Source organism: Medicago sativa, chromosome 5, assembly GCF_051527215.1.
Source record: "Medicago sativa cultivar Bolivia chromosome 5, Bolivia_mono, whole genome shotgun sequence".
Lineage (NCBI taxonomy): Eukaryota > Viridiplantae > Streptophyta > Magnoliopsida > Fabales > Fabaceae > Medicago > Medicago sativa.
This window is the reverse complement of record NC_140753.1, coordinates 78,655,237-78,668,692: the sequence shown is the minus strand read 5'-3', so window position 1 is coordinate 78,668,692 and position 13,456 is coordinate 78,655,237. Positions and strand designations below refer to the sequence as shown.

The 13,456-nt window shown below is 34.1% G+C and overlaps 2 protein-coding genes across 3 annotated transcripts; both read left to right on the top strand.

Moving 5' to 3' along the window:
• The first annotated feature begins 228 nt into the window (after positions 1-228).
• On the top strand, positions 229-1,663 carry LOC146925396 (F-box/kelch-repeat protein At3g23880-like). The gene has a single exon (XM_085711008.1). It carries the CDS (start codon positions 311-313, stop codon positions 1,487-1,489), a length of 1,179 nt encoding a protein of 392 aa, XP_085567134.1. The 5' UTR covers positions 229-310; the 3' UTR covers positions 1,490-1,663.
• A 1,584-nt stretch (positions 1,664-3,247) lies between these two features.
• Positions 3,248-11,773, top strand: LOC146925395 (E3 ubiquitin ligase PQT3-like). 2 transcript variants are annotated; one of them, XM_085710322.1, is made up of 16 exons: positions 3,248-3,451; positions 3,750-3,926; positions 4,844-4,940; positions 5,117-5,198; positions 5,288-5,454; positions 6,056-6,135; positions 6,270-6,326; positions 6,429-6,585; positions 6,662-6,810; positions 6,994-7,158; positions 7,253-7,552; positions 7,636-7,677; positions 7,796-8,033; positions 8,288-8,437; positions 8,941-9,016; positions 11,211-11,773. In XM_085710322.1, exons 2-16 carry the CDS (start codon positions 3,761-3,763, stop codon positions 11,616-11,618), a joined length of 2,334 nt encoding a protein of 777 aa, XP_085566448.1. In that variant the 5' UTR covers positions 3,248-3,451; positions 3,750-3,760; the 3' UTR covers positions 11,619-11,773. The 2 variants fall into 2 exon arrangements, with proteins under 2 accessions (XP_085566448.1, XP_085566449.1); XM_085710323.1 differs by lacking the exon at positions 3,750-3,926.
• Positions 11,774-13,456: the final 1,683 nt, after the last annotated feature.

Below are 13,456 nucleotides of genomic sequence, written 5' to 3'. Positions count from 1 at the left end.
ATCTTGATTTACTTTTTATATATAAAAAATATTTTAAAATACCTTCTCAATTAAGGTTTTTTTTTTACTTTTCGATTAAGTTATGACCAAATGATAATGTCTTCTCAATTAAGTTTGTCCCGTTACTTCTCAATTAAGTCTACTCAGAAAATGTGTCTTAAAATACCTTCATCAAATATTAATTAGTTTTTATATAAATTCAATCCAAATCTCAATAAACAACTCCAAAAAAAAAATCCCAATTTACAATACATTTGCGTTTGAAATCGCTTAATCTCATTTGCATCCGCTTTCATATTCCAATTTGCAAATGAAGAGAAGCCAGCCACATATACCTAATGATCTTTTCTTCTCTCTTCTCTCAAAACTACCTATCAAATCTTTGAAGAGGTTTGGATGTGTACACAAATCATGGTCGCTTTTATTTGATAACCCACATTTCATGACTATGTATCGCAATAATCTCTTAAATAAGGACCATCCTTATTATCATGATGCGTCTGTGTTACTACATCAAACATTTTCTCCTTGGGAGGCTTATTCTTATCACGAGGATACATTTGATTTGTATTCTGTTGTTGCTGGTGAGAGGTTTCAGAATAGGATCAAATTAGATTGGCCAAGCGTTAACTTAGATCCTATATATCCAAGTAAAATAGAGTATGATTCTGGTTTTAATATTTTAGGTTCTGGTAGCGTTCATGGAACTCTATGTCTGTTTTGTGCATCCCAGAGGAATATTTTATTGTGGAATCCATCTACTAAGGAATTTAAGCACATTCCTCCCAGCCCTTTTGATTCTGAACCTAATTTCTGTGTTTGGGTACTTCATCGTGCATTTGGTTATGATTTTGTCAACAACGACTATAGAGTGATGCGCCATGGAATAGTTGTTGACATAAATTACGAAGCTGGCCCCTGTATATGGGAGATATATAGTCTAAGAAACAACTCATGGAGAAAACTAGATGTCGATATGCAAAATAATCGTACGAGTGAAGACCAATTATACATAGATGGACTCTCACACTGGATGTGTAAAGGTGAAACAAATAATGAAACACATTTGTTGTCATTTGATTGGAGCAATGAGGTTTTCCTTACCACACCCATACCTTCAGACATGGATGATAGATTTGATTGTTATTCGGTGTGGAGACACTTGGTTCTATTAAACGGGTCTATTGCTTTCATCTTAAATTACAAAGAGACGGGTACATTTCACATTTCAATTTTAGGAGAACTTGGTGTGAAGAAATCATGGACCAAGATCTTCATTTTAGGGCCCTTACCTTGCCTTGCGTTACCTATTGGAGCCGGAAAGAAGGGTAATATGTTGTTCAGAAAAAAAGACGGTGGACTGGTTTGGTTTGATTTAAATACCCAGAACCAGATGATTGAGGATCTTGGCGTTACAACAAATGGATTTTCTTATAAGATAGTAATACACAAAGAAAGCATTCATCCATTGGAAGGAGCAAATATTTAACTTTTCGACTTAATTGCATAAATGATCCTTTAAATAATTATGAGTTTATATTTTCGTCCCATAAATTGTATAACTCGCATTTTAGTCCCCTTGGTTTTGCTCCGTCAAAAAGTTGTCACAAAGTGGTTGTACAAATCGAAAAAGTTGTCCCTTCATTTTTGGTCCCATAAGTTGTCAAAAAGTTGTCACAAAGTGGATGTACAAATATCATTTCTCTTGTTTCAATTAATATATGTCTACTTTTACTCAAGTGTTCTGTTACATATTTGACCACGTTTTTTTTTTTTTTTTTACGGTTATAGAAAATTTCATCAACAAAAATGTGGCAATAAATAAAAAGTCAATGTTACAGAAATGTAAGGTAGAGTCTCTTCAATCCATATACAATTCGAATTATGAAGAGAGTATTGAGCTAAATAATCGGTAGTTTGGTTAACCTCACTCCTAACATGCAAGAAACTTAAACTACTAAAAAAAGACATTAAAACTAAAAAAAATCTCCAATAATAGATCAAACATAGTTGAGATATTGTTGATGAGTGTTCAACGCTCAAACCACATTAGAAGCATGCTTCTGTTATAAGATTTAGAAAAAATTTGCTTTTTTGCAAATTTCAACCATTCCGCATAATTAAAACTTCTGCTACCTCTGAATCTAGTAATGAAAAGACTTGGCAGCAACGACATCACCTTCATAATATCTTACAACAACGCCTTCATAATCTACCCTCTAATGGACCTGCTGCATCAACATTTAGCTTATAGCAACCACTACCACGAGGTGCCCAATGAACATCAAATATGGGTAAGTTTGGACCTCCAACAACATCATACTAACACTATTAAAATTAGCAATAGATCTTTGTGTATTTTGTACGGTGGTAGCCACGTCAATTTTAGTCCCCTAAAAGCATTATTTATTTTTAGTGCACCATATCTCATAACAAGGCCAGCTCATTAACTATATTATCCTCGTTTGCATCAATAATATTCTTTTCAACCACTCATGACATGGTACATACCTAGAAGCATGCGAATTGAATACTACACCTAAAGAGGAAGCAAACCATATATGTTTTGATCAATTATAATTCATAAAGAGATGTGAAATTATTTCATTATGTTGCCCACAAAAAACATACAATTGATCACAACTTATTTCTTTTATAAAAAAAATCATTTTTAAGCGGTAGATTTTCATGTGAATTCCCCATAATTATGGATTTCTTAACCAATTCATAATTAATTCTTCTATCATTTAAAATCTTCAAAATTTTATGGTGACGGTTCTTATGATGTGATAACCATGCCTACAAAATTAAGGAATGAAATTTGACCTATCGGTATACCTTTACTCGAAACAAAATTGCAATCCTTTTTACGTATTGTGGTTCTTATGTATTGTTATATGTTGGTAAAGGTAACAACAAGTTCACTAGCAAAAAAAGAACCCCACTTAGAGTAAGTAACCCAAGTTGTATTTTTCGAAAAATAAAAATCCTTACTTAATGTTATTTACTTAAGTAGCATTGATTTACAATATGTTGTATGATTTAGGTATTTCAAATTTTTAGAAATGTAGTAGTTAATTCCCACACCCTCCACCTTTTTAATTCCCACCCCAACACACATATATATCTCACCTTGAAATTGGGCTGAAAAGCAACCGCGGTTTGGGCCCGAACCCGGCCAACCCGGTCAATTGTCCACCCGTAAATTCGTATATATATCCAATCCTACCCACACATCTTTGCGGTTATTCGAAACGATTATTCTTCGAAAAATCGCTTCTGATTATAAAGCTACCGCTACAAGAAAGAAGAAAAAGTGATTATTCGCGATTCGTGTTTCAAGCTTCCGTTGTCGATCAGAGGGGTTTTCTCCGATTCCGTCATCGAAGGCACCAAGATTCGATTTCATCACCAAACCCTAATCGTTGCTGTTGCTTCGGATTCTGATTCGGTAGGGTTTCGCTTTGCTGGATTCGGATTCAATTGTTGTTGATGCTCTCAAGATTATTCAAGACTCCGTTTCTTATCGTTCTTGTAGAATTTTAGATTTATTTTCATTGTTTTGGTGGTTCGATTTATTCGATCGTAACCTAGATAGAAAAACAAAAATTAGAAAGAAAGAGATTTGATATATTGTACTCAAGACTCAGTGATTTGTTTTGAGTTTCACAATTATTAATTAATATTTTTGTCATTTTTTCCAATTTTGAAGAGATTTATTGATTATTGTTTTTGTGTTAATTCAATAGAGTATTCTACCATGGCGGTGTATTATAAATTTAAGAGTGCAAAAGATTATAATTCAATTCCTATGGATGGTGCTTTCATATCTGTTGCTACATTGAAACAAAGTATATTTGTATCTAAGCATTTAGGAAGGGGTACTGATTTTGACCTTCTGGTCACCAACGCTCAGACCAATGAAGGTCGGTTCTTATTCGATCTCAATTTAACTTTTTTCATCGTTAGGGGTTAATAATAATTTTGATTATTAGTGTTTTATGATTTATTGATTTTCTTCACTAGGGTTAATAATCTTGATTAGGGTTTATATTTGATGCTTAATTTGTAAACTGAGTTTTAATAGTTATGAATCACCAACATGGGCACACGGCGTCACTGATAGTTAGGTTAATTTGTAAACTGAGTTTCAATTTATGAAGCACTGACATGGGCACACGAACACGACAGTCACACCTCGACAGCATTAGTTGTTTGAAAGGTTAATAATGTTGATTAGGGTTTATATCTGATGCTTGATTGATGCTTGATTGTAAATTGAGTTTTAAGTTGAGAAGCACGGACACTGGACACACAGATCAATATTTTTTGAGAAAATGAATTAATCGAATGTAATCGGTGTCAGATAGTGTAGTGGACACTCTCACCTTTGATCAGAGGTCTCTGTGATATAGAAGTTCTGAGTGTTCTTTTGTTGAAGCGGTGCACTAGTGTTCGTCTTTGCAATATCGTATTCATGCATATGTATTTCAACATAATTAAAATTTACAAATCATACGGTGATGGAAGGGAGTTCATCAGTATTCCCTTTTTCAATAACTACACAAGTTGCAGTCTTTTCTTACAGCAAGTACAAGTTTTTACTAGCCCTATCTGTCATTAACTGCAACAGGTTTAATTTGAGTTCACTTATAATAGAAATAAAAAGAAAACAATTACAATTAAGGCATGAAAATTGACATGGGAAGATGTAGTTAGGCTGCAATGTAGTTGTGTATTAGAAGCACCTAACTTTGCTGTGAAATTTGTAGTATCATAGTGGTTATATTAGGCTTCATGAAATAGCACATTTACAGTGTTTTATTGTCTTTTGGAATTTCAGAATATCATGATGAAGAAATGTTGATTCCTAAAAATACGTCAGTGTTAATTCGACGGGTTCCAGGAAGGCCATGTTTACCAATTGTTACTGAAAAAAAGTACTTTCTCAAACCTTTAATCTCATTACTCTTGTTTGATTTTTTTACCAATGATCATGCATTGTGTATGTAACTGTCTAAATAGGCAGTCATCAATTTGTCATATTGTATTGTTCATTTGTGAAATAAAGTATGTTGTGTGTTCTTGAGTTGTAACTGTATTTTGCTATTTGCAGACAAGAGGTTGAAAATAAGGTTGTGGAAACTGAACCTGAGAACAGTACCTTACTGGCAGATTATACATCTTCCATGCAATATGTAAGTCTCTTTTTTCGTTTCATTTTTTTTTTTTATAAACAATTCATATTCATTTCCTAATAAATTGATAACTTTGGACCATTGAACAGCCTGAAAATTTGGATTGGGATGAATTTGGCAATGATTTATATTCAATACCTGATCAACTGCCTGTTCAATCAAGCACCATGATTCCAGATGCTCCTCTAACTAGCAAAGCTGACGAAGACAGTAAGATTAAGGCCTTGATTGATACTCCTGCACTGGATTGGCAACAGTGAGTAGATTATCCTCCTTTTCCTGGTGTTTTGTTTGGTGCATAGAATGAATTACAAGTATAATCAATAGATGCATAAAGAAAAGAATTCAAATTCAAATTATTGTCTTCTTACCAAACTAATGCTATGTGTGGATATCTAATATGGGTGAAATTGATGAAGTCAAAACGATGGGATGGGATAAAACTACTATAAAATATGGTTGGATGTTAATGCAATGGAGAAAAATATTCTTTGCATTGTTTTGAGATGTTAACTAAATGAAATCATTATAAATTCATTCTTGACTCATTCCATTTCGCCCATTAACTGGAGTTACAAACCATATTTATTTTATGAATATACTTATTTTTTTCCTGCGGGGGTGGGTATAAGAGGCATTTGATGCAACAAAATGAGTTTTATCCAAACAATGGTAACTAATAACATTCTACTCTGATTTCGTTTATTTTATCAAATCCAAATGTAGTTGTCTAAGAAAACCTCATTCCCAACAAAGATTGAATTCCACGCGTCAAATATGATTTTCTTTCCATTAAAGCCTCTGAGTTCTGGGCTTTTTGATGTTTTATGTTGACACCTTCTTTTTCCTGTATGCAGACAAGGTTCAGACTTTGGCGCTGGTAGAGGTTTTCGAAGGGGTGCGGGTGGTGGAAGGATTGGGGGTGGACGTGGTTTTGGTGATTTTTTCTCTCTATCTCTCTCTCTCTCTCTATATATATATATCTTATACATCTATGGGTGATTTTCTTTTTTGAATACAAATATTAACAGTTAATAAACTGATGCCTATATACTTGCTGGGATCTGGCAGGGTTGGAGCGGAAAACACCTCCAGAAGGCTATGTATGTCACAGATGCAAGCTGTCTGGTATGTTCATATTTCTCAACTTTATTACCCATTCTGTTTACAAAATGCTGGTTACCTGTGTCAGTTAAATTGGCTAACTTGTCTCTTGTTACATTTGTTAAGGACATTTCATTCAGCATTGCCCTACAAATGGTGATCCCACTTTTGACATCAAAAAAGTCAGGCAACCTACTGGTATTCCTAGATCTATGCTGATGGTAAATCCACAAGGTTCCTATGCTCTACAAAATGGTTCAGTAGCTGTTTTGAAGCCAAATGAGTGAGTACATCTTGATTCTTGTTTGTTCTGTTATATGATGACATGAAATTGAGTTTCATGTTTTCCTTGCAAACAGGGCTGCATTCGATAAAGAAATGGAAGGATTGTCATCTACGCGATCAGTTGGTGATCTACCACCTGAGCTCCACTGCCCCTTGTGCAATAATGTCATGAAAGATGCTGTATTGACAAGCAAGTGTTGTTTTAAAAGCTTCTGTGACAAATGTAAGTTTTTATGCTTCTGTAATAAATATTTTAGAATCTAAGTTGCGTGTCTTTAAAGTTCGTCTTTTTCATTATGCAAGTATTGAACATTTTAGATGTTTTGCTTCTCGGCAACTTTTTCCCAAACTATATACTGTTCATAATTTTTATTTTATACTGAATCATTCTTAAAACTCTTTTCAGGTATTAGGGAGTATATTATGTCCAAGTCTGCATGCGTATGTCTTGCAACAAATATTCTTGCAGATGATCTTTTACCAAATAAGACGCTTAGAGATGCCATCAATCGCATATTGGAGTCCGGCAATAGCAGTACTGAAAATGCAGGGAGCACTTATCAAGTTCAAGGTGATTGAAACAATCATGATTTGGATCTTACTTGCACTATTATTGGCTATCGGTTTGTCAAGATAAATTTTTTTGGTTTGATTTTATTTTCCAGATATGCAGTCTTCTCGTTGCCCACAGCCCAAGAAACCATCTCCAACTTCATCTGCTACCTCCAAGGGAGAACCAAAGGTTTCACAAGTTGATGAAGGAATGACAAATATACAGGAAATAGCTGCTGAGAAAAGGGTGGTCTCTGCTACACAGCAGGTATCAGAGCAAGTAAAGATCCCTAGAGCTGCAGTTGTATCTGAAGCTACTCATGAGTCTGTGAGTGTGAAGGAACCAGCCTCCCAAGGGAGTGCTAAACTGGTTGAGGAAGAAGTGCAGCAAAAGTTGGTCCCCACCGACGGAGGTAATGTAAAATGTGTATATAACTATGCGTTCTTTGTGGATTTTCTGTTGAGGGCATTGTCATTTTATTTATTAACTTTGCAGGGAAGAAGAAGAAAAAGAAGAAAGTCCGTATGCCTGCAAATGGTAAATCTGCTGTTTTTTCTAGTTCTGCTTTACATAGTACTGGAACATTTAGTGAACCAGGCAATACATTGGTTTTTAGTCAAGTAATAACATTGAACAGTCTTTATTTATCATGTAGATTTACAATGTGAGAACTATATGATGCCACCGATTCCGATAGGCCTACCTCCGCTTGGCTATAATTCATACTGGAATGGCATGCAACCTTGTATGGATGGATTTATGGGACCATATGCTGCTCCATTGCCAATGATAGGTTATGGTCTAGGCCCCTTTGACATGCCATTTGCAGGTGGTCTGCCTCAAGACCCATTTGGCATGCATGGTTACGTGATGCCTGTTCATCCTTCTCATAGGTATGACGTCAGCCTTTCCCCTGCTATTGCATCCCCTTCTCCCTGCTCTCTCCCTCTCTCTGACACTCACACACACACACACACACACACACACGCACGCACACAAAATGTTCGGGGTATGCCTTGTTGAATGCTGAGGAAGGGATTGTAAAGTGTACACCGATAGTGAATGTGGTTACATGTTTGTGTGGCTCTATAGAATTGATATTCTCTACGATGCTATTTTCTAATATAATAAATATGACTGTGTTCAGGGATTTTGCTGAGTTCAATATAGGAATGAATGTCCCACCTCCTGTTACGAATATGAATAGAGAGCCTGTTACGAATAAGAATAGATGGGAGTTTGAAGCTCGAAATGCTATTCTGAAGAGGAAGCAGGAAAATGAGAGACGGGTTGAAAGGTACTAATGGAACTTTTCTTGGGTGGCTTTGTTTTGTTCTTATATGCATGTTTAAGAAGTTTGATAGAGTTTTAACTTGCAAGTCAAATATCTGCACCATTGTAAAATAGGAACATTTAAGACATTATCATCTGCCTTTTGCATCCTTTTCTTTTTGTATGATTCTCCTACTTTTTTTTCCCGGCAGTAGTGTATTGGGATTTCGTGTGGAAATTATTCTACAAAAATCTTGTTTATTCCATTTTACTCTCTTGATAAAGCAGAATATGTTGTGGATTTTCATAAAATAATTGCAAAGCACTGCTTTACACAAGACATTTTTCCATTTCATTAACTACTTACATAGTGAATTTAGTTTCCAACTTTTTTGATTTGACAGAGTAACATATTGTAAAAGGATGATAGATGTTATCATTATTCTTTTTGCATGTGAAATATGGAGTGCTTGAGACTCATTGAAGTTTGTCTTATTGCTTAATGAGTTTAATTCTTTCATGGAACAGGGACTTATCCAAAGATCGAGAATTTGGTAGAGATGTGAGTAGTGTTGGAGATGTTTCTTCGTCGAAACCAAAAACAGTATGTACTTTCTATTGTTTTAATTTTCAGCTTATGCGCTTATTAATTTCTGTGTGTTTTCTACCAAACGTTTGTCCAGAAAACTCAAGCATGCAAAAGAACATCATTATAGTAGATAATCCCATTTGTTATTTTTTTAGATTTAATTATTGTAGTCTTTGGAAGTTATTTCTCTTGGCTTCATTTATTGATAATAGTATTTATCTATCAATTTATATTGTGTGGTTGTTTACGAAATGGTTGAGGGAGCTATTCCGGCGTGTCTCACCTATTTTATGGTCAACAGCAACTAATGGTTAAAAGTGGGTAAAAGAAAACGTTGATGATGAAATATTGGATAACTGCATTGCTGCATATGCTAATGGTGCAGTGCTGTTATAAAATCTTGATTCGCCGTTTCAAAATATCTCTCGTGACCATTTATTCAAACCATGGTTTATGGGCATGATTTGAAGCATTTTGTCTTTGTATTGTAATTGGGTTAACCGTTAAAGTTTTAATTGATTCATCGAAGATCATGGTTTGTCTTTATGTACATGGTCTGGATGGTAATCAATTTTCACTGATGTGGGTGGGGGGAATAAATTGGTTAAAATTTTTTTTTTTTTTTTTTTTTTTGGTGAACAATTGGTTAAAATTTTAAATTCCTAAATTTTGGATAACTTGATTCTACTTGTCTGGCAAGTGGGTTTCCTAGGTTTAAATCTTTTTATGCTGCAAATCTGGGGTTGTCATGGCTGGGTACTATGCTTTCGATAGATATGTCTATTAATGTTAGTATAGAATGTCTTTTTTATTTTTAAAAGAGAAGTTTTTTCAGAAGTTAATCATGATTACCATTGATTGGAGAAAAGGGGTATTAAACTGGTGATTTTTAAAAAATCCAAAGGGCTTTGTCTAAAGGTAGACCACCTTAGCTTTTTTAAACTATATATTTATGTAATTTTTTTAAATCTAAAGTCTTTCATCTTTTTTCAAATTGTAAAAACTTCTCTTTGTTCTCCATTCAGAATTCCTTGCCCGAGTTTTCTCATAGCCTGAGTCGTCTTACATTCAGGCTCCCTACGTCGTCTTACATTCATTCATTCCATGGTGTTTGTGCCCAACCTCTTTTTTGCACCCACAAAACTACAAAGTGCCTTTTTGGATTGGGTAGTGTTAACTTGTGCCCTTAGGGCACATGTTAAGAAATCTCAAAAAATAAATATTTCCTTAAACTTTGTGCATCAAACTCATTAAAACATTAAAAATTAAATTTAATACACACATTCTAATACATTATTTCTACATTTGTCTTCTAAACTTGTGCCTTAAAGGCACATGTTAACATTTCCCTTTTGGATTAGGCTTATTTTGAGTTTATGGAAAACTAACTTATGCAAATAAATAAGCTTTTATGTATTATTCTTCAGTCCCCACTAACAAAAATTGCATCTTCATAAACTTTTTGCATAAACTACATTTACAAATTTATGAATAATACATGAATAAAAATTTATTTATTCACATAAGTTGTTATACATAAGCTAAAATTAGTCTAATCCAAATGGGACCAAAGTCCCAATGCGATATTACATTTCCTCATTCCACCTTCATTTTGTACCATAATTGATTCCCCCTTTGATCTAAGTGTTCTTCTATATATCATCTAATTACGAGCTTTTTGCTTTCTAACACTCAACATAACTAATTTCCATCTTCTAAAAAAAAAAAAAAACTAATTTCCATCGTTTTCCCAATACTAAAACACGCTGTTTTTTTTTTTTAACGGTTAAACTAAGTCAACCAAATGTAGCAATCTATGAGTTTCTTTTTTGTGTGTGACAATAATGTGATTAATTAATGATTTGGTCTACTATGATTTCTAAATGAGTTATTTTAAATATTGTAATAATATTTTTTAAAGTCAAAATGATACTAATATTTTAAATATTGTGCTGAAAAATAAAATAAAAACACATGACAGAAATTGTAAAAAGTAGTCATGTAGAATAAATTATCTAAATTGTCCACTTGGTGATTGTAAAGTTGCTTTTAGAATATATTAAATTTTCCTTTTTTTTGCCAGAGTATATATATTGTTATTGTTTTTAATTTAATTTCATATAGTATATATTATTGTTATTTTTAATTTAATTTCATGATGGGTCAGAATAACTAATGGCCGAAATGGGTTTTTCCTTCTTGTGTGCAGAAGTCAAACCCACCGTCATCAAATGGGTACCATCAGCACCACCGTCATCAAGAAGAAGAGCCACCACGTCAACGCAAACTCAAATCCGATCGTGACTACGACGAGCACGAGCAGCACCACCACCACCGATCAGAATCCTCCTCATTCAAAAAATCATCTGAACCGGCATCCAACGCAGTAGACCGGAAGCAGAAAAGCAGCATCTTCTCACGTATGAGCTTCCCATCCAAAGAGGAAGCTGCCATTACTAAAAAGAGAAAGAACGGTTCTTCTTCTTCTTCCGCAACTTCAAACGGTTATTACGAAGTGAGAAATAACGAAGACAGCGATGACGATGATGATCGACATTTCAAAAGGAGACGGTCGAGGTATGAGTCGGTCGATACTAGAGAGAGGAAGCATAGGTGATGAAGAATTTTTAGGGAAATTTTATTTGATTTCATGGCATATTTCTATTATTTTGCCAATGTAATGTAATTTGTTTTTTTTTTTTTTTTTTTTGGATACAATCGACATTGTAATTTTTATGTTTCTTCAATTCAATGAAAAGTTTACTTTTTTAATTCATATTCGTTCTCTTCCATAAATCCTAATCTTACTTCCTCTTATTCTATCACTAAAAATAATGAGACCTGAACAGCTTGTAATATCATTATTTATTTATTTGGTATGCAAAACACCTATGTACATGCATAATTCTAGAAAGTAATACTGCCTTACAAATATATTTGACCCATTAGAACGTGGGTGATAATTTGACCCAGTAGAATGTATATGTACCAACAACAAAAGATAAAAACTGAAAAGAATGAGCTAAGCGGTTGCTAATAATTAGGTGCCCGATTAAAAATAGAGGAATGATATTTATACAATCAATTTTAGACAACTTTCATGACAACGATTTTTCCTCTTTTTTATTGAACAAAAACAATAGAGAGAAAAATAAGAAGAGAGAGAATAGAAACATGTGTAAGTATGAGAGAGAAAATTGTTTCAAAAATTGTCAAAAAATAATTGTACATAAATAATACATAGTGTCATATGTGTACCATTACTTAGACTACATATATAAAACTACCTTCCCCTTTTCTCTCAATTTATACTCAAATTCTCCTATTTACACACTCTCTCTCTCTCTCTCTCTCTCTCTCTCTCTCTCTCTCTCTCTCTCTCTCTCTCTCTCTCTCTCTCTCTCTCTCTCTCTCTCTCTCTCTCTCTCTCTCTCTCTCCCTCCCTCCCTCTACCTTCCCCTTTTCTCTCAGTTTATACTCAAATTCTCCTATTTACACTATTTCTCCTCTCTCTCTCTCTCTCTCTCTCTCTCCCTCTCTCCCTCCCTCCCTCCCTCCCCTCCCCCTCCCCCTCCCTCTCCCTCCTCAACCTCCACCTTTCTAATTCCCACACCAAGACACATATATAACTCACACGCAAAAACACTACAACATTTTCTAACCCGCACCATACATGTAAATTATCATCTATTATACATTTTAATGTTATGCTTATAAAGCACTTCGTCTAAGTTTTAGCTTCGTGTTTCGGGGACTGTGGACCATCATAAGATATATAGTTCTATGCTCGTGTCCTATATTTGGAAATAGAATAATATTCGACCAGGGATACAACCCTAGGAAAATTACATTGACCCCTCAATTGATTTAACATGGGTCTCCCTTACATGCTAAATCACCCATTATGCTCCAACCCTCCCAAAACATCTCTAACTCCCGATAACCTCCCTAACCATACAAGAACATTTCTATAAAATTTATAGGCACGGAAGGGTTTGAGAAAACAGGGGGGACCCTTTCACAAAAACAGAAAAACATCACTACCCTTAGGTACAAAATCATGGTGAATTTAGTTTAGAACCATACGAAAATCACCTAAGAAATTGCACCTAAATTTTTTTCAAAAATTAAATTATGTCCACAATTAATTAACCAATAATTTTAATAAAAACTAAAATTTAATTAAAAAAACATTGTTCATAATTTTTTTAGGATTTCTATGGACTCGATAAATTTTAAGGAAAAAAGTTAAAATAGTGAATGGAGAAAATAATATATAAATAAATTTTAACGTTTGAAGGTGGAATTTGAAGCAAAGGAAGTTCTAATCTCATACACAAAATGGTACTTCATACCATGAATGTAAAGATTTTTAGATCTAATAAAAAAGACTTGAAAAGTTTTGTCACATGGAAAACACACTTATTGTGACTATAAAATTTCTTGGCAGTGGTT